At 29.1% G+C, this 27,337-nt stretch overlaps 1 protein-coding gene across 1 annotated transcript; it reads left to right on the top strand.

The window, feature by feature from the left end:
• The first annotated feature begins 375 nt into the window (after window positions 1-375).
• On the top strand, window positions 376-24,484 carry LOC112595506. The gene is made up of 3 exons (XM_025340756.1): window positions 376-576; window positions 18,139-19,158; window positions 24,351-24,484. Exon 2 carries the CDS (start codon window positions 18,161-18,163, stop codon window positions 19,097-19,099), a length of 939 nt encoding a protein of 312 aa, XP_025196541.1. The 5' UTR covers window positions 376-576; window positions 18,139-18,160; the 3' UTR covers window positions 19,100-19,158; window positions 24,351-24,484.
• Window positions 24,485-27,337: the final 2,853 nt, after the last annotated feature.

Below are 27,337 nucleotides of genomic sequence, written 5' to 3'. Positions count from 1 at the left end.
TTGCATAAACTACGCATCTGTATTGTGGAAACTAAAAAAAAATGTCCCTGTCATAATTGAGTTTGATTATCGTTTATTTTCGGTCTACTAACGCTACTAATGTACGTTTAATTAGTTTTAAAACAACATATTTAATACCATTCATATATTTAGAAAAAATCGAGTGGCAACAGTGAAAAAAATGCTTTCACATTTTTTTTAAATAGATTTTTAATAGCAATATACGTTATTTGTGCGACAAGAGTATGGGTGCATGCGCGCATGTATGTGTGTGTACGAATATGTGTGTGTTTAACAATATTGCCCGCCCTCTTTATTTCCTACTCAAACGAAGATGTACCTACCGGCATGGAGAGATGAGTGCTTCGCTTGCCGCGTTTCCTAACCTCAGTCGCGTCGTCAGTTGATCTTCGGCTTCCACTTTGTGAAGTTTGGCATAGTGAAGTCTCAGTAAATTTCGTTTCAAAAATTTTCTTTGAACATACGTAAAACACTGAAACAACCAAATCGAAAATAAAACTGCACTTTTCCGATTCGCATCGGCATTCACAAAAGCTTATTTGTACAAATATTAAGGTTAGTATTATTATTAATTTTGTTTTAATTTTAATAGTATGTAACTAAGAATAATGAATATGTTGTGTTAAGTGTTCATACTTAATTTTTGAATTAATTATTAATTATTTAGTCAAGTTATTACCATAAGATATATATTAAATATTTAAATTAAGGTAGGTAGTTATAGTTTTTTTTTGGGGGGTATTCTTTTTCTTGTATACAGATTATAAACAATAGAAATAAAGTTATAACAAAAATAGAAAGTTAAAAAATTGAATATATTAATATAGGGTTAACAACATTTTTGAATTTAGTATGTACCAGCTTAAAATATAGTAATTTTATGTTATAACTATAGTTTGCCGATAATATTTAAAGTCAGCGTGTATTGTACAATTATTACAAAAAATTTACTTTTTAAATTTAATTTTGATACTTAATCAAATTCAAAAATATAATTAAATATAAGTTCTATTAATTGAAAAATTATTAATACTTTTTAAAAGTATATATATAACTATTATTAAACATCATATAAGTTTTTCAAAATAAATCTTTTTATGTAACTACTTCCTAGTATTAACCATAAAAATACATAACTTTGTATTTGTAGATACAAAAAAAGTATCATCTATTTAGATATTGTACATTTTTTATAAGCTGTCACTTATTTTACTATGACAAAGTATATTTTTCATAGTCATTACATATATAAATATATATATGATGATAAATAAGATAATAAATAGATATAATAAGATATAAATATATATATATGATAAATAAGAGTACTTAAATTATTAATATTACTACAGATGACATTAGATTCGGAATATTTTTTTTCATATACCTATACACCTACATTCAAATTTTATGTTTTATTTTTCTTTAAAAATCAAAGGTGAATGTATTCCTAATACTGTAACATTGCCGTCTATTTGATCATATAATATGTAGATATATTAATATTGTTATAAATTATAGTATCAGACATATATATTATATTCAAGAACTCGCATGCATATACATTTATCATTCATGGTTCAATATTTTTGGCGTGGTCACATGAACTTACCAATACGTCATTTAAACTGAATAAAAGAATTAAAACAATTTTTAGTCAAATCACACGCAATTATTATTTTATTACAAACCACTAGTTTTTTTTTGAAATGATAATTAATATAACAATTAACTCTAACGCTGACATCACAACATTTTAAACGAGGCGGAACTGAATACAATCGTATCCTCAGAAGCATTTAAATAATTATGATATTTTAAACTTATTATCATTTTAAGTTCTTTCTGAATAGTAATAAATAGTACATGTATATTTATCATGCAAGCCTATTTTTTTACCTATCATATTGCCATCTGATATCCATTAATATGAATTATTTTATTAATTCGTATTATAATAATTTAGTATGTATATTTTGAACATAAAAAATTAATGACTCCTTGGGTAAAATATCAGTAACACTTGAAGACCTCAACTGCGTGAATTGTTTGTGGAGTGTGGGCTATACTTGCAATGTTATGTGTCTAAAGAAACGTGTATATAAGTATTTTATAATATTGTTATATTTATGATCAAAACGTATTACAAGGACTTACTTCAGCCACAAGTTATACGTATTTTGCTATCTGCATAATAAAATAATACAGTTGTCGACTATATGTACATATTATGTTGTATTATATATCATACATTTATACATGCAAGTAGATACATCGTAAATATTATATGAGAAAATAAAATAAACGTGATTCAATTTCTATTGTTTGGCGAATGAATTAATATTGAAAATATTTAGATATCAATATATCATAACTATCGTGGTACTTGGGAGTTGTGTCCAACGTGATTACGGAGTGTATATCCAAAGCTTCAATTGAAAGTGGCATCGTACAAAAACCGAAAGCATTTCCGTAATTTAAAACATAAAACAATGTATCTACATTTGATTGTTCACTGTAAGCGACATACCAGTAAATAAGAAGCATAAAATAAAATAAAAAAATTATCATGGAAAAAATATCGGTCTTGAGCAAAAAAAAAAAAAAACAAAATAGTTTTAATAAAATCTTGACCCGAGGTCATTTTGTTTGGGTTAAACGTAAGTTTTACTTCACGACCTGTAAAAATAATACTTTTTTTCCATCGTCGTATAGCCAGAGTCTATACACATTTTAGTTTACCGGAAGTAGATGCGCTGTAGGCATTACATCATCATTATTATTATATTATTTTACTTGTTTCTATTTAACTTATGAATAAATAATGTTTTCTTTCTTGTCCTTTCTTGTGCACGTGATCATATTAAATCTTTTTTTATGTGATTTTTGTTTTCGAACATAATTTAACGGCACATACATATTAAACGTGATAGGGAAAAATAGTATTGTTTTGTTTTTAAATAGCCATATTCTACATTATTATTGAATACTGCAGGGACGACATACAACGACGAATTCTAAAACATGACGCATTTCTTTTGGTGGCTATTACGGCTAGTTTATTAGGTTAACGGGTGACAAGTAACGTTTAAGTTGACCAGTTGCAACACGTCTGTGTATTTAAAATATACAAAACATGCTCAATCAAAAAAGACTTTGCCATTCAGAATGTTAATAACAACATTACAAACTATATTATTGATAAAAATATAAACAATCTATCGATTACCACGTGCTATATTCAATTTATACATTCAAATTTAAATCAATTTCATATTTATAACAAGATTATAATATTTTTATATTTAATAATAGGCAATAACATATTATTTTACATTTTACTTTAAACTTATTAATTCTAAAATGTACAATATTCGAAATATTTCTGATATGCAAATATTTTGTTAGGTATTTTTGAATAAGACTAATATAAATAGATGTTTCAATATAATACTCAGTTGTATTGCTATATACTAATTAGTAATTAGTATATTTTAATTTTTAAAAATATTATGTAGCATATTATTGAATTTTAGTTAGTATTTTTCCTTGTATTTACACCATAATCTTTTAATTTTTAATTCAAATTTAGTTTTTTACTGAGCTAGTCATTCGTTCAAATTTTAAGTTACAGTTTAGTCGTGAATAATAAAATACTTATTTTTTTATAGAATTATATTAACTAGTAATTATTAGTAATTAATTTACCAATATCTGATTAAAAAAAATAGCACTAATAATACCTACAATTGCTGTATACACATCCATAAAATATTTCTATGACATCATGCATGTTCCAAGATCATGGTCAAGTATCATAAGGTTAAACACTTCACATTATAGTATTTAAAAGAAATATTTATAGGTAATATTTTTTGTTACTTATCATTAAAATATGTATACTAAATAAATAAGTAAGCTCGTATATTATTAGATATATTATATCATAATATTATACACAATACTATTTCATATTTCTTTCTAATATATTTTGTACATTTTATCTCTAATTTTTAATCATTTAAAATAAAGATTTGAATAATAGTCAAATTAATATTACAAATTATTATTAAATACATAATAATATGTTCTATGTATAAAAAAATCAAATTTCAATTTACTTATATAATCAATAGGTACAGTGTACCCATTACAAAATACTAATTAAAAAATAATATCATTGTTACTGTTTGGTTGTGTTTGCTATCCAATCATTGAAACGCGAATTTTCGAGAAGAAATCTATCTGTAAGTAACTCACTGTCGATTTTTCTTTATTTTGACTTTTTCCATAAGTGTTCAATACTTTGAATATGAACCATATCATCGTGGTTGACAAAATTGATGGAATGATTGACGGAATAGGTACATAGGTAGTAAAATAATATCACGCAAATAACATTCAAATCTACAGATAACATGATAAATTTAGGTATATTATATGTTATATCGTATATACATATATAATATATAATATATACATATAATACACAAAAATTCACTAGTTTCAGTGGTGACATATACAGTTTCATATCATTCTACTGAAATAGTTTGGAATATTCTTCTTGCTTTTAAGAAAATATGCAGTAACTTTTTTCATTTATTATTAAAAGAAACTATAATTTAAGAACAGTAAAGTAAATAATTATCAATAATAAACATAAGTAAACAATTGACAATTCATAATCCAAAAACTAAACTTATCTTAATAAGAAACGAAAAATAAGTGATTTTAAGTAAAGATTAAAAGTAAAATACAATAACTCAATTAGACTAATAACATCGTAAAAAGTTAATTTGGAATGATAGAAATATTTCACTGTCAAGAATAATGCCAAGAATTCGATTGTTAATTGTTTTTTTTTTATTATTATTACTTTAATCACTATGACTTTACAAAATAAAGCAATTTAACGATCTATACTTCCATTGCTAGCTAGTAATTAACAAGAATTATCCTACCGTAAGACATACCTATCTTAAAAAAAATATAGATAATCCAACTTTTTATTTGTATTGTAGTAAATATACAAATTACCTACATGGCCACATATATCATATTTTAGTACTTAATTAATTAAATTTTTTTTTTATTACTCAAACTAAATAATTTAATTTTTAAATTATGGTTTAAACATAAAATAAATAAGATTTATAAATGAATTCAACTCATACAAAATACTAAGCGGTAATCATATTATTAATAATAATCGATCATTAGTAGTCTCCACTTAAAAATTTCCTGGCACTTTGTTGCTGTTTTTTTTTTAATATTAATATTGTTTACTTTTTATATTATAATAATAAATTATATAGATAAATTTTTTTTTTCTAATAATAGCACTTATTTTACAGAAAAAAAATATAATACAACAATTAATGTATATTATAATTTATTAAAAATGTCAATAATGACTATTTATTTTTCTATTCTATAAATGACTATATTTTAGTTCAGCACTAAATTTTTACTGTCTTTAAAAATAATTCTTATTAGAAGTATTTATTTTTTCAACTGGTTTGCAATATATTTTAAAATATTTTAGCCAAACTTATAGTGATTATGCTATAAAAAAATATCTAATATACCTATAATACCATATAATTAAAATAATGCTTATATTTTATCATGACAATAAATATAAATAATAATAATGATAATATGCTCTATATTTTATTTATCCAGATGCGATATAAATTGCTTAGATTTTGATTTCCTGTAAAAACGCATATAACTGGTTTAAACACCTATTCAGGTAGACTTTGCTATGACGGGAATTTTGGTGACGAATACACTATATATGCAATTAATATTTAATATTATAGCCCGGAGAGACAAATACGTTTTTTTTTAAAATTACTAGCTCCTGTACCATGTCCCAGATAAAATACAAGTAAATCGTTCTACGCATTCAAACATGCAAGACGTAAGCCTATAATATCCGGTCCACTTTGAATAGTTTACCCACCAATTCATGCATGTCATCAATAATAGTATAATAATACGAATACTTATATACTATATTCATATGATTCATTTTGTATTTATCTATTAATAATAAATTTACTAAAAACTTTCAAGTACTAAAAAATAGTACAATTTAATTTACAATGTAATATTTCTTAAATCAGTCCAATTTATTTTCACAGTCACGATATTACTTATTAAGATAAAAATTAAATTATTTTTATACACCGAAAAGCTTCATATTTACTGTTGGCGCAAATATGTTATTTGTCCATAGTTTACTAACGATTATTAATTAACAATAACAAAGTTATTAAATTTGATTATTTTATAATATAAGTAGAACAGAAAAAAATATTGGACTATTAAACTGATATTAGATTTAAGTAATATAACTAACCTAAAGTAGTATTACCGTAATAATTATTTAAATTTTAAACTAATCTTAGATTCTTAGATTGTAAAATCTAATTTCTACAGAGATTTAAAAAAATTAAATTTAATAACTTCGAAAATATGAGTAGGTAATGTATACTAATATAATAATTTTAAATTTATAGTGTAATTTATAAACAGGTAATCAATATCATGTCATGTATTCAATTTTATTATCAATAAAAAAAATATTAATGAGATCAATTTTAGCCGAATTAAATTTTTAAAAATGACCTAACTCAAAAGCCTTTCAAATTATAACATAAAATACATAGTTTTTACGGACGACATTTTTATAATGGACATAACATAAATATTTTAGTTATTAAAATATGATCATGATAAACGATATTAATTAGCTCAAATTAATAGTATGATCAAAAAATCAATATATACGCGTACTACGTAGTACGTATTTATAAATTGTATATTTTAAATAAAAATATTTTTTAATCTACTAACATTAATGTATATTAATTATTTATACCGATTTTAACAAGATTTTTTCAATTATAAAACACATAAATACCATACATAATATTATATGTATGAATCATATACTTGGCATAGTAAGTAGCTACAAATACAATTTAAATTAAACGTCCAAGTTTTACTTCTATCTCATTATACATAACATGGAATACGTGTATTAACTTGTTTTACACGAGTAGTAAAGTTAAAAAATAAATTAGAATTTTTAAGTGGTTAGGATTTGAATTGTTTTTTCTTTCACCAAAAAAGAATATTAAATAAATAACAATTAATAATGCTATTTTCCAAATATACGAAGTAATACGCGTACATGTAAGTCACACATTGATGGCGACGAGACACGAAAAACTACGAGTTTTCATTTCTGTAATTTTATAGTTAATACCTTGAATCGTGATTTTAGAATTTTGTGTAGAATGTAAAATAATTTACCAACCATGGATCAATATATAAGCCGACCGCTTCATTTAAAAAATATTCTTTGATTTCAAAATTAATATTATTTAAATAACACTAAAATATGAATAATGTTTGTCAATCGTACAATTAATATTATAGGATATAGATAGCAAATAAAATAAATAAATAGATATTAGTAGTTTAAAGTATTAATGATAGCCGAGAAATTTAAAATTTAAAAATATATCAATGGTTTTTGTAAAGGTTTAAAATATCATTAAAACTTATTATAAACAAGATCGATATGATTACAAATACACAACTTCAAAGACGTGTAGTCTGGATTGTCCATGGATGAGAGGAGAGTTTACACTGCGTTATAGTAATCAATCTTCATAATAATAAAATTACATAAAATATGGAATAGAATTATATGAAAACATAGTTGTTACTGTTGTTAGATGTCTAAAGCATATTCTTATATTAAATACATTATTTACATAAATACCGCTGATGAAGAGTGCAAAACGCGCCACTACAATACCCTTACATCTCACGAATGACGTCTCTTGTATATATATATATATATATAGTCGATTAGTTGTGGCTTAAAAAATGATAAAAACCATCGTCTGTTATGAACAATCCATCCATCAATGTACAACTATAACGACCGAATTGACATTTTCTAGGCTGCAGGGTGCAGGACGTTACGAGAAGTTCGTGGAATAACGTACAACGCCGTTTACACGCGCGCATAGAAAAGCTTTTTCCAATTTCCAATTTAAATAATTTCTCTTTTAAAGCGACCGATTTTCACGACTATTTTCGTTTTAATCAAAAATATTACAGTATATATATAATATATGTACAGTGTACACATCGAGTACACGATAATATTGTTATTTCTACCGCGGAGCAATATACATTTCCTCGGACGTGACTCGCGTTTACATTTCGGTCTCTGGTCTCTTCCTCTTCGCCGGCCATATAATATAGGTACCTAATATAAATGCCCGCGACTGCGGCGGACGGCGGTCGTCGACGTCGTATGACAATAATGATATGTCGGTCGGCCGAGAAATAACAATCGATTCGGCGACGAGTTCTCCGTACAATATAATAATATATTATTATATTATATTATGTGTGTGTGTGTGTGTGTGCGTGTGCCTCGTCGACGTCTCGAATTTCCATAGCGGTTTTTGTACAAATGCGGCAAACGACCGGCGTCGGAGACGCGCGAATGATGCCTCCGCCGCCGCACCGGACCGATAATCGCGCGTGATGCGTTTTCCATCTCAAAGTACAATAATAATAATAATAATAATAATAATCCAATACGACATCCCGACGGCTACCAAGTTATTTCACGCGTTTTTATTATTGTTATATTATTACTGATCTCGAATTATGTAGGTATTTTGCGTATCGCGGCCGGCCGACGACGACCGTTTGACGACTGCACCAGCTGCTGCAGTGCTGCAAACGACGTGCGTGCCGTAATAACACATTATTATTATTATTATTATTATTATTATCATCATCATTATAATCATCATCATCATCATCATCATCATTATTGTTTACCGGACACATATAATATTATATCGTATACCATACGCGTACCTGCTGCACAGTGCAGTACATAACACGCATTGGGCACATACCTTTGGGCATAGTTTTTTGCACGCGTGTACGTCGCATATATTATTATTGTTGTGACCGCGTATTACCGTTCCAGGCGGACGACCGCGGATGCCCGGTAATACACATAAACGTCCCGGACAGAAGAGACGCGTGACAATCGACCGCGCACCGTTTCGGAATTCTCGACGCGACGTTGACGTATTGCATGCGCGCGAGTCGCAGATGCGGTCTAACGGGGGCCGTACCCGCCAACGTCGCCGCGACGTCTACCTGGCCGCGTGTTCCTATTATTGTTGTTATTATTATTTATTATTACTATTATTATTATTATTATTATTATTATTATTATTATTGTAGATATACGTCTAGTTTCTGGTAAAGCAGACGCACCAAACACCTGGTTTCCCCTTACAAGGTCAACGCAAAAGAATCCGTTTTTGTACGGTAACGGTAACGCGAGCGCGGCCGCCGTATACACCGCTGCGGCGTACATTATTATTATCATAATGTAATATGTGTAAAGCGCATTTTGTATTGTCGTCGATAAAACAGAATTGTCGCACGTAGCACATCGCTTGGCAGGTATGCGTTGGTCTTACGACAAATCCGTCGGCGACGGCGGAGGCGGTGGATCGATCGGGAATCGGAAAATTGTTACGTGCGGTAAGGGAACGTCGTCCGCAGCAGTGGCGTCTTCTACGCTTCGAGCACACTGCTAACGACCCCTTTAGATTAGATTGCCTTTTTTTTTTTCATGAACATTAGATACGTCACACCCATGACCGTATCCAAATGTTTCACCTGCAACGAACCGTGCGTCCGCGCACACGTCATTTGACATATCGTCGTTCTCTGGTTCGTACGAGTGTTTAATCTCACGAATGAATAACACGAAATCCCCATTTAGAATTGTACACTATATTCTCGAAGTCGGTTAACCTTGCGAAATAATTTCCATTACTATACCTATTCCGTACATCGTGATGCGTCAATTTAATGATTAGCTATATTGATTATAGTATTATACTGTGTATACATAATGCATATACCAACCACCGGTAACGTTTATCGGCAACAATTCGTGTGTGTGTAAAGTACACCATTACGTCTAAAATATTAAATCTACCGTATAATTATCATTCCACGTTTAGTATAATGTTTTTGGAGGAAATAATAATTTTGAATTTTCCTAATCTGATTCAAATTCCTTTCATTATTAACTTTAATAATATAATTCAACTCTACCGCTTTTGTATACCGGTATATACTGCATTCAAGATTGCATGTATATTAAAGTTTAAAACGCATATTATAAAATAAAAGACACCGTTTTGTGGTATTATGTTACTCACTACACAATTATTTTAATAATGGTTTTGAACCAAGTATGATATTGCATTCGTCGCAATTTGATAAATCACGACCGCGGATATGACGACAACGTTTGCTTACTTGTTGAATTAATTAATAATTGGTAGTTTACATACCAAACCATTTCACATCATATAAAATATGACCCATGAATATATAGTTGTAGCCTGTGGGTACTAAGTCACTAACATAATCACGAATGTTGTCTTATTATTACAAAACAAATTGTATAGAATCCCCGTAAAAAGTAAAACGTCCAAAGAAACTGCAGAACCTTTTTCATTACCATTATATTAAATAAGTACAGTGACTGAGTAGCAGCACTTCGCATGCCTACGTTTTTATTATCGCGTACGACTATTATTATATAAACACCCGAACACTAACATATAAGATGTAAACACGTGTAGAGATGATACTTACACAAAAAAAACCCACTCTTCTCCATCAAAACATATAAAAATATAAATACATAAACATTTGTGGGCAGCAGCAAACTACATACAGTATAATAAAAGTGCAGCATACTTAACGCGTCCGTAGTTTGAAACAGTAAAACGTGAGATGCGAGATTTACTCATATGTACTTTACTTAATATAAAGTTATATATTTCTATAATTGAATATATAATTTATCAATTCAAGTATAGTAGTCCATCGTCCATGTCAGGAACTAAAAACCGGTAAACGTAAAAATTAAAATGGCACGAGTAACATCCTTACATTTAATCAGTCCAAATCGTATTATGCCTCCATTGCTTCTGACTTAACTATTATCAAATGTTATTACAATAACAATGCTATTAACGATACTAATTCTTTATTAACATTTCTGATTATATTAACTTCACTAATTAATCCTCTTCTAACTCTTCTTATAATCTTACGTATTACAAAAATGTAATATTTCATATTGCATATTTTTATTTATATCTGTATATTTCTACTTTTATAATTATCCATATTACCACAGCCACGCGATCTATATCTTCATTATTATAATATACATATAATCTCACTAGACAATATCATAATTGTATTTCATGTTAATATTTACATATAATATTATAGAGTTATCGTAGTTTCATACTAAAAACTAATAAAATAATAAAATCTAAATAAATCATTGTGTATTAAAATACTATACTTTTGACGCTGAACGAAAGCATTACGTCTTAACTCTTAAGAGCATACAATTATGTACTGAGTATTATATTTCACTTCGGTCACTCGTAAAGTACGCATTTTGTGCATGTATGTAGAAAGTATAATCTTATGGTAACCTTTTGATAATTTACCAACCTATATATCCACAATGTAAATACGTATTTTTTTTTTCAGTACGCGTAAGTGTGTAAATGACAAATTACTTTACTGCGTGTAGTCTGCATTTCTTCAGCAGCGCCCAAATCACGTACGTTAAAGGTATATGTCCGTGACTTTCATTCTTCTCGTTAAAAGTGAAATACGCCGTGCCACAGCATCGCCCTCCTTCTTCCGTATAATATTAAATATACTGCAATTTTTCACCAATGTCATTGTCGGCAATCGACACACGTCTTCCAGGTGATATTGTGATAATGACACATATAGTACCTATATATTTATGTACTGTGTATATGATGTGTGTGTATTGTATAATAATAATTTTCTTTTCGCGCGTATATTATCCATATATGGGTTTGTAACATCATATTATATACATTATACGTCTGCACAGTCAAGTCTCTGTTTTTATTTTCTTTTTTTTCGACGCTTGTCATTTTCACTCTTCAATTATTATTAATAACAATAATAATAATAATCGTATTATTAGACATACGTGTACATAATATACGCTTTCCACCGTGTGAATGAGGCGCGAGCCAGTTTTATTACTACCTCGCGGGCACAGTGTTGCGCGGTATAAAATAATGTCCATTTTTTTTTCACTCAGACCATCGATACAACTAATACATATAATAATCGTTAATATTATACCCGTGCGATGTCTACATATACACGCGATAATATATACTATATAGGCTCCTTAACGTTGTGCACACGATAGATATATTATATATATTTAATATTTAATAAGCCGAACGCTGTAGAATACAAAAATTAATGTCTAAACTAAAACTACGCGTTTTATTATTATATAATATACCAGCGATTGAAAAGTCAACACACTCTGATAACAGGGATAAAATACTTTATATAATATTTATTTTATACATGTATACATACCACGCAGTATTTAAAAAATAAACGACCGTTATAGTAGCTTCCGGGTTAGTATTTAATATATTCATTAACTAAAAAAAAACCTAACTCTATTTTTAACTCAAACAATAACTCGTTTCATCAGCATGTCATGGCACTAAAATTTTACTATAAACCGCACTCGTGGACCTCTAGACTCAAATATCGCCTACATATCCAGAAAGTAGTCATTATAATCTGTAAGATATCAAAATGCAGGATTAATGGTTATATCAGGGGACACTAATTTGCGGTGCACACGAATTGCGTCCCGAAATCCATTTTTCATATGAATTACGTCCCGACAATATTTATGAAGTACACAAATTGCGTCCCAGTGATATTTATCGAGTACACAAATTGGGTCCCAACGATATTTATTGAGTACACGAGTTACGTCCCAACGTAAAAACATAATTTTCTTACAGACTTCAGACTAGGTAAAAAATATGGCTTTTTGTTGTCTTTTTGCAATTACAAGTAGGTATGTAAATTAAATTAATATTTAAAAAATTATAAAACGTAAAAACATAATTTTCCTTCCATATACAAATTAAAAGTATAATTTGCTTAAAAGTTACCTTATCATTTGAAATAGAACTGGGAAAAAATATAATTATAAATAGTTGTATGGATAAAGGCGGACACAACTCGTGTAGTCATTTAGATAAAATCGGATCATTATCGGAATCAATAATAAGTTCACGAATAAAGCGAAAGTCTTTAATTAAGATAGCTTCATTGTTGTAAAATATTTATTTTGTGTCTCTTACAATAATTAATTGACACTCCTGACATTTCTGTGACCCAGTGATTGTAAATTTCTACTAAACTAAATATTTGTCACCCTTATTCTAACAGATTGATTGCCACGATGTAAATTTTTTTGTATACTATAAAATTTATTGATTTATACTTATCTGAAAATATATTTTTATTATTAAAAAACTAGAAATTTTAACTAATCAAAAAATATATAAATAAATATTGATTTTAATAAACTAATTAAAATGACATACATTACCATATATATATATATACAGTTTTATGTCAGATAGACCAACACGGTAACTCGTACGTATATATTATAAACTTGAATAGACTTTAGATTAGGTTAGGTTTTTACGATAGCGACCACAATATTCACGTATTATATATTCATACAGTATGTTTATTATATGAGTAAGTGTGTGAAATTATAATTTAAATATCATAAGTGTATACAGCTGGCGACTGTGGTATATATATTCTACAAAGTGAAAAAGATCAAAGAAGTGCTAACCAATACTTACTGCATTTAACGATTCAAATGGATTGGCGGTTTTGTATGTCAATTTATGTGCACCTGTACATACTCGCACGCTTCTGCGATGACGACGAGTAATTTAATGATAGTGATAATAATTTGTTATTCAAATGTTTTATTAAAAAAAAAATTTTTTTTTATTGCAATAGTAGATTATTTATATTTTTTATATGTATAGGGGCTAAAAAAGAATAGTTGATTCACGATCGAATGATGTACATAATCACATGATACACAAAATAATTTGAGTTTTGAACCGTACGACCACGAGGAGGGATTAAAGTAATTGGACACGAGGGGATATGATCAGCTTAAATCTTACCACCCTTAAACGGGGTCTGATTTATTTATTTTCTTTAAAAAGTATATAACGTTTATGTCAAGATTGAATCAAGATAATTTCTTCCATTAAAAATAATTATTTATTTTATAAATGTTATCATTCTAATCTTAAAGAGTTATTTTATTAGATAATGTAAGCCAATATGATTTCGAGATATGATAGGTAATGTTTATATCAGCGTCGCACCCATAACAAAATTATAATATTATATCATTATAATATGATAGTGACATAATAATTTATACTATAATTTATATTATTCTAGACTTCGGGTTTTCGATCTTGACTAAGTTCGAGTTCGACCGGTGTTACCGGCTACAAGATACACCTACGCTTTACTTTATAATTTTCCATGTGCTATGATTGTTGTTATTATTATTACGTATTATTATTATTATTATTACGTATACCTGCGCTTTTTTATACCATGAATTCTTCATCGTGTTAAGACACAAGTGTTCTAATAATGTTGCTATAATGGTTTTTTTTCACTGAATGACAATGCGCATTTATACTTAGAGTAAAAATAATAATTTTTACATCGTATTATTCTTTTTACCTCATTAAAATATGTTCTACGACCATAACCACGTAAGCTGATAGGCGTGACTGTGTTTTAAATCAAATAATAATAAGGATGATAAATACCAAATTACTGTTGGTAGGAGTTGGGTGGTCGACTGATTCACTCGAGACCGGTTTTTTTTTCTTTACTATAAAATAGTAAATACCAACCTTTCGTTATAATTATGTGTATTGATATATATATATATATATATAAATATTCTAAATATACTAAATAAATCTATAATATCGATTCTAATTTTACTTAATAATTAAAACACCTAGAGGATATCTGCTAACTGTAGCATTGTGTTTTATTCCGTTAAGACAGTAGTCCGGCCTAACGACTAATGTATTATTATAAAACGATTATAATAACTCTGATAATGTACAATATTGATTGACTGGCATAATCTAAGTGATTTTCCATTTATAACAATAATATCATGATTCATAACGTAATGTCTGCCAGGCGCCGGTCATTGCTTCCTTCGCTCGTTAAGTACTGAGACGTAGTTCAACATCAAGTAATGTGTAACATATTATTATGTAAAGCATACAATATAATTCATCTATATAATATTATTTTATGTGTTTAAAAATACTTGAAGACCATATGGTTAATACGGTTAAGTCATCCTCTTGATTTTTATGACATAATAATTTTTTTCTATTATATAAACCTATAACTTTAACAATAAGTACTTACACTAACGTACAACGATATAATCAAAGTATAAAACTTATATGAATAGGTGATGTATTATCATAAAATAATATTATTATATGAACACAATACTAAACACATTGTGACGCTCATTAAAACGGTAAATTAATTAAGCTTTTTAAATTTATTCCCGGAAACCTTCTTGAAGACTAATTTTATTGAGTACAAAATAAACGAGCAGAACATCAAATTATTTTCCACTATTGCAATAATTTTAAAATTAAAAAAAAAGAGTAGAATTGATTTTTAAAATGTATAAAATAATGACAGAATATTTTTTTATTGATAAATCAGTAATTTAATCTTTTTACTACCTAAATGTTATAAGAGCCAGTGTAAAGTGTAAACTATAAAATAATAGATTTTTACACTTAAATATTATTATATAATTCTTAATTTGATTTTCGATAGGGTGTAAGTTATAAAACACTGGTTATAAAACTCTATTAGCGTGGTAACTACAAAACTAATATGATAGAAAATTGTATATGTTTTATAATCTCCAAATTTGATAAAAACGTATAATTTTAGAATGAAACACTATTATATATTTTTATTATTTTTTTTTGTTAAAAATAATTTTTATCATACACATTTTATTTAAATGTAACATGTAACATGTGTATAAGCATATTATTATATTTTTGTATATTGTTATTAGCTAGATATCAAAGTCAACAGGCTACAGAAAATTTTAATATTAAACTTTCCAAACATAAACTCATAGAATTCTTTTAAAGTAAAAATTGTTTATGCGACTATAATTAAAGTATGCGTGTATTAATCAGTTTATGATTTTTTTTTTTTTTTCATAATGTCTTTGGTGTTGAATTGCGATCATGTATGAGATCTAAAAGACAAAGTGTGTTTATTTCATTATGACTTAGACGAGAGACAACACATATTGTGTGTTCATGCAGTAAATATCTATAAATTAGGAAGTGAACCGGACAGCCATTATGAAAACATTTATTCAGTTTTTCTGAACGCGGCACCAGACACCATGCATAGTAAACACTACATACCACTAAGGTATGTGTTAAGCGTGTATGAGTTCAATGAAATTCGAACATAGTATTTGAAAAAAAAATAATAGAAACGCATATTGTAAGTTGTAATATTGCGTATATCAAAGTATCTCAGTATTCGTACGGTTGTTTTTTTGTTACACACATTCAAAATCGGAATCCTGTCTGGTGTGATTTTCGGTGGAGGGGGAGGGTTATGACATGAAGATAATCATGAATACGAAAAATTTCAAACTGCATATCACACTTTAATATAAGAATATAGCTATCACGGATGTACGGCAAATAACGGCTATAATGGAATTGTTGCATATATCAATAAGACGTAGATCACACACACACATATTAATATATTATATATGTGAGGCGTGGGTAGTTACGTATCGTAAAAACAGATTTTTACGTTTTTCTCTAAACTCGCTACAATACACAACTTGTTGATAGAATTGAAAAATAATAGCGCTCTTTTTCCGTTCGAAACGAATGCAGATCTATATATAGCCATTATAATTTATGAGTGGTTAATCAATACCACTAACGCAGGTTCCATTATAATTTAAAACTCAAAAAGTCATAAAAATTATTATATGGCTGCGAAATGTGCGACGAATGAAAAAATATAAAATAAACGTACGTAAATTATTATTATAATTATAGCTTTGTGTCCGGGTCATTACTGATAAAACAATCAAAGCGTTCTTCTCGATCACGGTGTCAGTGCGAGAACGTAATTATATAATATATTATTATACGTGTGTACGTGATGTATTTTTCTCCACAAATATAGTTACAATTTAAGAATCCTATGTCCTATATGTAAATATATATATATATTATATAATATGGTATACACATACAAAATAAGACGGATATTTCCAACGAACTCTTGATAGGAAGATTTCATTCTGGAACGGCGATAGCCGAAAATCTTGCAATATATCGAATGTATTTGTAACAAAAATCTTTTTTTTTTTTATTTTATTATGAAAATAACTTTATTGGTATAAATACAGATTTATACAGTATATTCTGTATCATTAAAGTATTATTTAATATATTTAGAAAACATATATTTATTTCGTCACCTACGCCGTCCTCAGCATTCCATAGGGCTGCAGTATCATTCCTGTTTACATGCCATGCTCGTCTTTCTGTCAATATGCTCTTGTTTCCTGTGTCATATACGCCTATTTCACTATCTTAGCCTCTCCTGCGATTCATAAACACATCTGCATCTTGTAGCACAACAACAAAACCGACTATTACTACTTAATTCAAATCAAAATTATGTATATATAATATATAGTATACTGTATACTGTCAACACTGTAATTAAGATCAAAAAATCATGCATTTACTATTGCATCAATGCCACGGTATAAAGTAATCACTAATCACTAACCATTTCATATATAAATAAATTAAATATATAATGTATATTTTATGTTAGTAATAAATGCATAAATTAATTATACTTCATGTATAGGAACGTGAAAAATAAAATATGATATTTAACAAAGGCTATACTTTAATTAAGTACATATGACAATTGTATATTACGACTGACATTGTGTGTGTATAAATTTTTCAGAAGTGTGCAAAGAAGCCGCGAGATGCGTAAAATCATTTTGCTATTTGCGGTGGCCGCGACGATGGTAGCTGCTTTCGGGGCCGTACCGACGGCTGCTAAGAAGCAAAAAGAAGATCGCGGTAGCGTAAAGTCAGCTGATGAAAATGGCAATGACGTCGACGGCCACGGGGCGGAAACAGCCAACGACTATGACAGTCAACGATCCCCGGTGATGTACGCGACGGATGAGTCTACGGCGAGCACGCCGGAACCAGTAGCGGCGCTAGCGAAGACGCCGACCAAGAAATCTTCGAGCAAACAGCACAACGCCAAACTGTTAAACAAGCTAGGTATGAAGAGGTTGCGGACCAGTGGCAGTACGGGTGATAACGGTATTTCTAACCATCATCGGAAACGGTTAGCCAGCCAATCGAGGAGCAAGTACGCAGCGGACGGCAAAGGCGGATCGGACTCACAAATGTTCATTGTCAAATTGCCACCGCATTCGCACTTTTACGACGACGGGGCGGCCGTCCGTCAAAGACTGGGCCAGCCACATCAGCAGACGCCCTACAAGAATCTGAATACAGTGCCTGTGGGGTTCGTGTCTAACGGAAAACCAGCCAAGGTGTACCACTGGAACCTGCCGACCATCAAGCACGCGCTAGGTGGCGGTCGTTATAAGGGCGTAAACGACTTGGTCACGAAGCAGCATCAGCAACAACAGATGCAACAGCAAATGCACCATCTGCAGTACACCCAAGCTGGTGACTTTGAACTTCCGTCGGCGGCCAGTTCCAAAATCTTGCCACGCCGCACACTCTACTACAAGCCTCGGGCGGCCGGCAAACCGGTAAAAAAGTCGTACGTTAATAACGGCAAGCCCAACGGATTCTATGTAGTCAGCAGCAAGAACTCGGCCGCGGTCGTACCACAGTACCACAAGATCATCAAGGCGTACTACGGTAGCGGCGACGATTAATACCTTCAGCGTTAATTGTCATCGACCACCCGTCGCCACTAAGTCATCGATCGCTATGCGTGAGTTGTACAAACTGTTGTCCGTAATTATGTGGGGGACGTAGACTATTTAGACTAATCAACCAAAAAACGTGTTATGTTTTGGAAAATAGTTATATAAAGTTTGATTGGTTTGGGCGAGTATTAAATTACACCAAAAATACTGTTTAGAAATAAGTATAGAATAAATATTTCATAGATAAATTAATCTATGAAATACTGTAGGTATTTAACTACACTGTATAATAATGTACAATGTAAGTCGAAAAAAATAAAAATAACAAATTCAAATCATATACATTAGTAATTAATAATAAACACTAACTTTAAAAAGTCATTGATGTAGTTATATTGTAATATAGTAATGTAGAGCAAAAAAATGAATAAAATATCACTTGCGCATCTAAGTGCAAGTAAAAGTTATTTTCATTTGCCTGAAAGGATTATTGATATTTTGGTCAAAATTATTACATTCGCCCAAACTACCATCATACAATAATTTTATCATATGTATTGTGTATATTTTACTATTTTACGGGGATCGGCTTAGGCCGTGAGAAAATTTCAAGTATAATAATCATCAACTTAATTTGAAAGCATTTTTCAATTTGAAAAAAAAACCAACGATGGCACACTAAATACTTCTGTGCGTTTTCTACCGAGATCGTGACCCATGTTAGTATAATATAATAACAATATTTTATTTCCATTTGAACGAAACAATTTTCAAAAAAAAAAAAAAAACATTTTCACCAACACTGTTAAAAAATCCATAAATTGTCATACGTGGGTGTGCGGCTGCGTGTTTTAAAGACTCGCTGTCTTACATGACGCATTATACACCACCCACAGTTCACACGTTTAAACGTTTTGTATCTATAATATAATATATTATTATGACATTACATAATATATATGTGTGTGTGTGTGTATGTGTATATTCGTATAACATTATATATACAGATGACCCGTCGACATTGCAGTGACGAATCGCTATTCATAACGTTTACACGTTGAACACGTCTTGACGACGTCGTGTGCGATATACGACGACAATTTCACAGCATTATAAATTATTTACGTGATAATATATAAATATATATATATATAGGGGGGGGGGGTTAACAGATATCTAGTAGTATAGGTACAGAGAGTATTAGCTAGTCGGCGGCGAGTTAAGTATTCTACTGCAGTCGATCATTTCATACCATATGTCCGTATATGAAGAAGCGACACGTCGGCAATGTCGGTATTTATGCCTTGATTTTTCCCCCTATATACGAGTACGTCTTTGACCAGTTATGATTTCGATATAACACTATATGACATTTAAAAAAAAAAACCACTCGACCGCGTCAAACCGCGGTTATGTAAATATACCAACGATTTTCGTTTTTGTACGCTTAAAAAAAGATCATACCATTATTTATACATCATTACTCATCGTTACTATTATTATTATTATTACTACTATTATTATTTCATTATTATAAATACGTTAACTATATTATAACATTATATATATTTAAAACCTCTACCCTACTCTCAAAATGACAAATATCTTGGACTAACCCTAGACCGCCGGCTCACATGGGCCCCTCATATACGCTCCAAACGTTTAACACTCAATGATCGTAGCCGCCAACTAAGACACCTACTGACCTCCAAACATATTCATCTGAATAACAAGCTCTTGATATATAAAATGCTCCTTAAACCAATATGGGTCTATGGTATACAGCTCTGGGGATCAGCAAAGCCTACTAATATAAATAAAATACAAACCTACCAATCTAAAACTCTAAGACAAATTACCAAAGCACCTTTCTATGTTTCCAACCACACACTCCATCATGACCTCTCCATACCCTTCGTTACAGACGTGGCTAAAACACACTACAAAAAATTCCATAACCGTCTTTTAAATCACAGAAACCCTCTCATGCATGATATTTCTTCCCTAACTATCCCTGGAAATCTTACCAAACGGCTAAAGCGAAAGTGGTGTAGAAACCTACTTATTATATAACTAAATTTTAATATTTATGCTTCTCTTTTTAATGTAGTACCTCCACTGGGAGGCTTCTACGGTCTGTCGTACCTTGCTATTATTTTTTTATTTTTTTTTTTTATCTCCACACCTCAATTGTTCTTATTGTTCTTTTTTGGAACAGATTGAATAAAAACATTTAATAATAATAAAAAAAAAAATATATATATATATTTAATAATAATTAAAAAAAAAAAAAATGTTTGTATGTTTATAAGCGATTCACAACCAAGTTTCATATCTCATGCACTCGTGATACATAAGTAAGGTTCCATCCTTAAGAATACACAACTCGAAGCCAATTTTTAAGAATTTTGCATTTTAAGTAGGGGCTCTCATAAAGATTTTTTGGTTCATAAAAAATGAATATTTTTTTATTTGTATTAAGTTACCTATTGACTATTGGCTACAATAAATAAAATAATTATTTTAATTGAATAAAATTTTAGATCTGTGTTTTATTCACATAATATGAAAATTTATGTATTGCTTACATTTAAATTTTAATGGAATTTAAAACAAGTAAATCTATTAATAGATTTATTAATAATATTTAATTTTTCACGGGCAACGCCGTGTAAAATAAGCTACAATAATTATAATAAATATATCTATTACATAAAATAAAATGTCTAAAACGGATAATAATCCACAGTTTTTGATAAATTTTTATTCAATTTTCATCAATGAACTCAATAAAATACGTAGTATCATGTAGGTTTTTTTACTTTTCAACACATAAATTTGAATTTATTTGATTCGTGTAAAACTATTATTTATTTAATTTACATATTGTTGACATTAATTATTGAAATTTAAAATAGTTATTAAGATTAGATAGAATTTTAGAAATGTATTTTATAATCGATCAAGATAACCCAAACAACTGTGTAAAAAAGCATTAACTTAAATTTAACATAGTTTAAAAAGGGGTAAATCTACAGATATTTAATTTTGTCACAGGTAACTGCATGAAGAATCAGCTAGTGTAAAATATATATAGAATTTTTCTTCTAAAAACTTAACTACATTGATAGTGGGCCGTCTACTGTACAAGTTAATTATTCAATTATTTATTAAATAATAACAATAACATGTATAATCATTAATCTGAAATTATCGAAAATCGCGCGTGGCAATTAAGATACTGAGTGCAATATGAGGGCGGACTCTACAACACGAACCCGTTTCGTTTTGCATCGGTTAGCTGCGTTTAATCGTGTTCGTTATTTTTTATTCAATACAATTTATATGTTATAAGTTTATAACATTATTTAATAAATCGTAGGTACTATATGTTTAATGGGCAATATACTGAATATTTGTATCTGTTGAAAATGGTTAACGATCTAAGCATTAGCATAATAATATTATATGAAGTTTCATAGGTAAACTAACAATTTCAAGAGGATTTGATACCAACCAACTATTTTTATGGATATAGAAATATTAAGAAATATAATGATATTCTTAACATACCTATCTATGGTCAAGGGTTAAAGTGAAGGGCACAGGGAGACTAAGTACCCTACCTCTATTAGTGGTTAAAAAACGTCCCCTTTAACATTTATCCAATGGTTTCGATCATCGTTCGTGCTCAACAAAAACCATCGATCTAAGCGTTAAATGGCAATTTTTATTTTCGTCCGACAAACCGTCTTACAGGAGACTGCTATGTTCTGTTTCGACAATATATAAATGTTTTCAAACCAAAATCGATTACTATCAAATATGTCAATAAAATTCACGCTCAATTTCGACATAATATCTCTGATACATTTTAAACAACTATTTATAGGTATCTACTTGTATTTTAATCGAAAAATTGTGGTGGACACATTTTCAATGAATCGTGCGTATTTAACCCGGACGTGTATCGGACGCGATGTGATTATATATAGAATTGTAAACCCCTTAAATAGAAAAAAATAATAGCATTCATATCGTTACGGATCTTAAACGCGTGTAGTTTTCTCTTAGGCGGTAAGCATACTCCCAAAAGAAAAGTATTTTACCATGTTTTGTTTTTTTTTTTAAAAGCACGCGAGTATTAAGATTGTATAAAGAATAATGTTATTGTCCTAACGCCGCCGCCGGCGTGGTTCAATTATTATTTCTTGTCCTCTAAATCTTATATACATACATAGTTCATACGCATATGTATAAGCATTATGTATATACGCATAACCATCGTCGCTGCGAGAGGGTCACTATTCCGTGAACTTTATAATGATGTACACTGATATTTCACGCCTAGTGCGCTAACGGTACATCGGTGTATTTACCGGTTTGAAAAATTGAGAATTAAGGAAAAAAACATCGTATTCTGTACAATTGTGTTAATAACATATAATAGATAAGTTTACGATATTATATAATTCCGTATTCGTGTACAGTGTACATGTGTTAAAATACTACTTGCACGTGTCCATCGTTGTTGTCGTTATTGAACGTTTCTTGACGTGTTCGAGCACAAATATTTAAACGAGATATTTGAAATAAGTACTTTATTTATTGGTTGGAAAAATTCACCATGCACGCGGTTAAAAAAAATAAAAATTTTGTTTGTTATATCCGTAACCAAAAAACGATACTTTTTTTCTAACACCCGATGTTTGGCTTGCACGTCATCGTATCAATACTATTTTACGCGTTAATAATATGTATAAATATATTAGTACGCAGCCACAATATTAAGTTGTTTCTCTGTTCGTCGCATGTTTCTCTTGATACTGACACATTACAAATTATACATTTCAATAGATACATTTTTAAGTATGTTTGCAGGTTAAAAAAGTACGAGTAGGTACTAGGTAGGTGTACCTACACTCGGTGCTCACGGCTTATTAAAACGAAAGCACTTTGAAAAATTATTGGTTCGTGTTATCCATTAAATACAACATAAATAAATGTTCCAGTGTTGTGTTCTATTTATGTATATTGACGTATTAATATATTAGTATTGTATACACAATATGCATGACATGAAAATGGTATAATTTAATTTTATGTTTGGCGTACGTTTATTTGCTGCAGTCGCGATGTAGTAAGAATCAGTATATAGTGTATTTATATAGCTGGTAGTGCTTATTTTTAAGTCATTGACCGAAATACAGTAAACATATTTTTCCACTAACCCTTGTCTATGTTTTTTTAAATACAGGAGTTGGAGTGCGCACGCGGCCGTAACAAGAAGTGTTCAACAAGTTATACTGGACCGTTTCAATAAAATTAACTTGTATTATTTTTTATGTTACGTATACAATTTTTCCAGATTGTTGTATTTTGTAAATATTGCGATTTGTGACGTGGTTTAGTATACATTTATTATAATAAGTACTTATTTATTTTATATCCAATCAAACATAATTATACATTTTGTACATACATAGCGTATATTAACAGTATTTTATATCTCTTTTAATTATACATATTATAATATAATACATTTATAAATATATTTATATACTATATGTTACGCTCAAATTATCGTGTATCAGACTGAACTAACATAATACGTTTTACACCTTTTTTATTTTGTATTGTGAATGTCAATTCATTATAATATGTAAAATATATTGTGCATATACGTATAATATTATATACTTAAGTAATATATTATAATCTAATAAATGAATTTTTTTTTTTTTTATTATGTCTATTTTATTATTTTATTATAAATTTACGATTCGATCATATACCATATTATATTGTTTTATAAAATATCGATTTTCAGCAACATTTGCAAACCTACTGTCATATACTTTACGTTAAATATACTTTTTGTTCTGCAAAAAGATACTGACTAGTGACCACAGCATTAGATATACGGTTTTAATGTAATCTTTAACAGTTTCGTGATGTATAATTTGGTTAGGCCAAGGTATGATGTTCACTAAGATGCGTCATTGTTGTTTTATTCAAAATTCCGGTCTCGTCGTACTGTGCGGTGTGCTTAATTTATTTTCCAACGATTTATTGCATCTCGGTGCAAATTCCTCCACGCGATGTCGTCACCCCGTTGCAGTTGGCGGCAAAATCGATCAAATTCATTGATTTAATATAAATGAAAAAAATGAAGGTACCTACGTACGCAATTTTTTCAATTGTACTCGCCAAACTCATTTTTTATTTGAAAAGATTAATTACAACATGTAGAAATTGCTAACTACCGGTATATTATTTTTACAGGACTTATACTAACGACTACGTACTAAACGTATACCTATACATATTATAAATATAATTTAATGAATTCGCGTTAAACTTATATATATATTATGTTTATAATATATATATATATACATGAATGAATTTTATATGGCTTTAAGTATTTTCTAAAATAATTGAAAGTCTTTTTAAAATATTAATTTTACACCAGGTGTGACAAAGTAGGCATTTGTCTCCAGCGTCTCAGGTCCTCTTCTCTTTATTTGCAAACAGTGTTCAAATTGTCCTAAAACATTACCAAATGAAGTTTGTGATGATATAATATTTATATATATACGAGTATATACAGTTAAACTAAATAAATACAAATATTTTCTTACCTATTATAAAATAGACAAATAATATTTCGAAAAGTTTTAATTTTTCGTGTCACCACCACTCAACCACTATTTTTAAAATTATATCTATATAATATATATATATATCCATTATATATGCCAATAATAATGAGGTTAATAATATATCAATATTTTTTTATTTAAATTAACGGTCTTGAAAAGTTATTACGGTCTACTGTATATAATATTCTAATAAAACTAAAATAAAGCGTTGAACGTAATTTTTTTGAATATACTCGTATATGACGTACATTTTGATAAGTATTTATAAAATACAATATTATTTATTTAAAAAACATAACAGCAATACATAATGATGGATAAATATAAGTCTTAATGTCTGTTATTTTAAAACAAATTTCGATGCAGTGGGTGTATTGGACCATCGGGGGCGATTCCCACGCAGGCCTGTTTGACCCATAAAATCATAATTCCCCTATAAAAAAAAAAATAATTATAATAACAAGTCTTTATAGTTACATATATAATATGATATACAAATACTAACGCTTACGGCAACATAGGATAACGTGGCAACCGTGACTGTATATTTCACAACCTATAACTTCTATATTATAATAAACCAATATTTTTCAATTATTTATTATTTTTTTTTTACCATATGTACAAAATCTACAAATCTTCCTAGACAGTACAACGATATGCATCCTTTTTCAATAGAGAGAGAGAAAGAGGCCTTGATGCCGAGGGTTATCTTTTTAAATAAATAAAAAAAAGATACGTATCGTACTCGTAATCCTCGAATTTAATAAAAAACATTACACCGGTATCTCAACTAAATAACTTTTCATTATAAAAATATTGATTTATTTAATAAGAGACAAAGTATTTATAATCTTGTCCTATTCTTATCAATTTTCCATTCGACTCTCCTTTTTTTACAAAATTAAAAATAGAGGTACACGGAGAGATCTACTAATATATCTTGCTATTCCTCTCTATAGTAAAAAAGTAACGATTTCTATACAAAATAAAATTTATGCGCGTAACAAAGATATAATACGTTCGTGTTTGAATAATATAATTTTATACCTTCACATAACATTTCTTAAGTAACAAGAAAAATTACAATATTTAAAAGAATGTTCTTTAAATATACCTGAAAATTGCAAAATTCATAATTTGAATAAGTTATTAAATTATGATGACCATGTACTTGATGAATCATTTTGTGCTTAGTATAAAATTTCACTAACATTGATTGGTTGAATTTATAACAGGATGTCTTGTAAATGGAAGTTTTCTGAAAATTTTAAATCGTTGAATTATGATTTGTCACCGTCACATAATATCGTTACACTGGAATATAAATTAAAATCGTATCTGCAAAACGCTGATATGATGTTAGATACTAACAGAGCAGCAGAAACACTAGAAACAATAATAGTGATAGTATTATTATTATTATTGTACAAATTAACGGGGTTTACGAGAAAACCACTAAAAATGATTGATCGCCCGAAGTGCCGTCGGAGTTCAGATTGGCATTATTGGATATAACATTACGTACCTATGTATTATATAGTTGCGCGCGTGTGAAATATCGTAAAACGAAATACCT

The sequence above is a fragment of the Melanaphis sacchari genome, unplaced genomic scaffold (assembly GCF_002803265.2).
Source record: "Melanaphis sacchari strain LSU unplaced genomic scaffold, SCAv2.0 Contig27_pilon_pilon, whole genome shotgun sequence".
NCBI lineage: Eukaryota > Metazoa > Arthropoda > Insecta > Hemiptera > Aphididae > Melanaphis > Melanaphis sacchari.
This window is presented reverse-complemented; position numbering and strand designations above follow the sequence as displayed.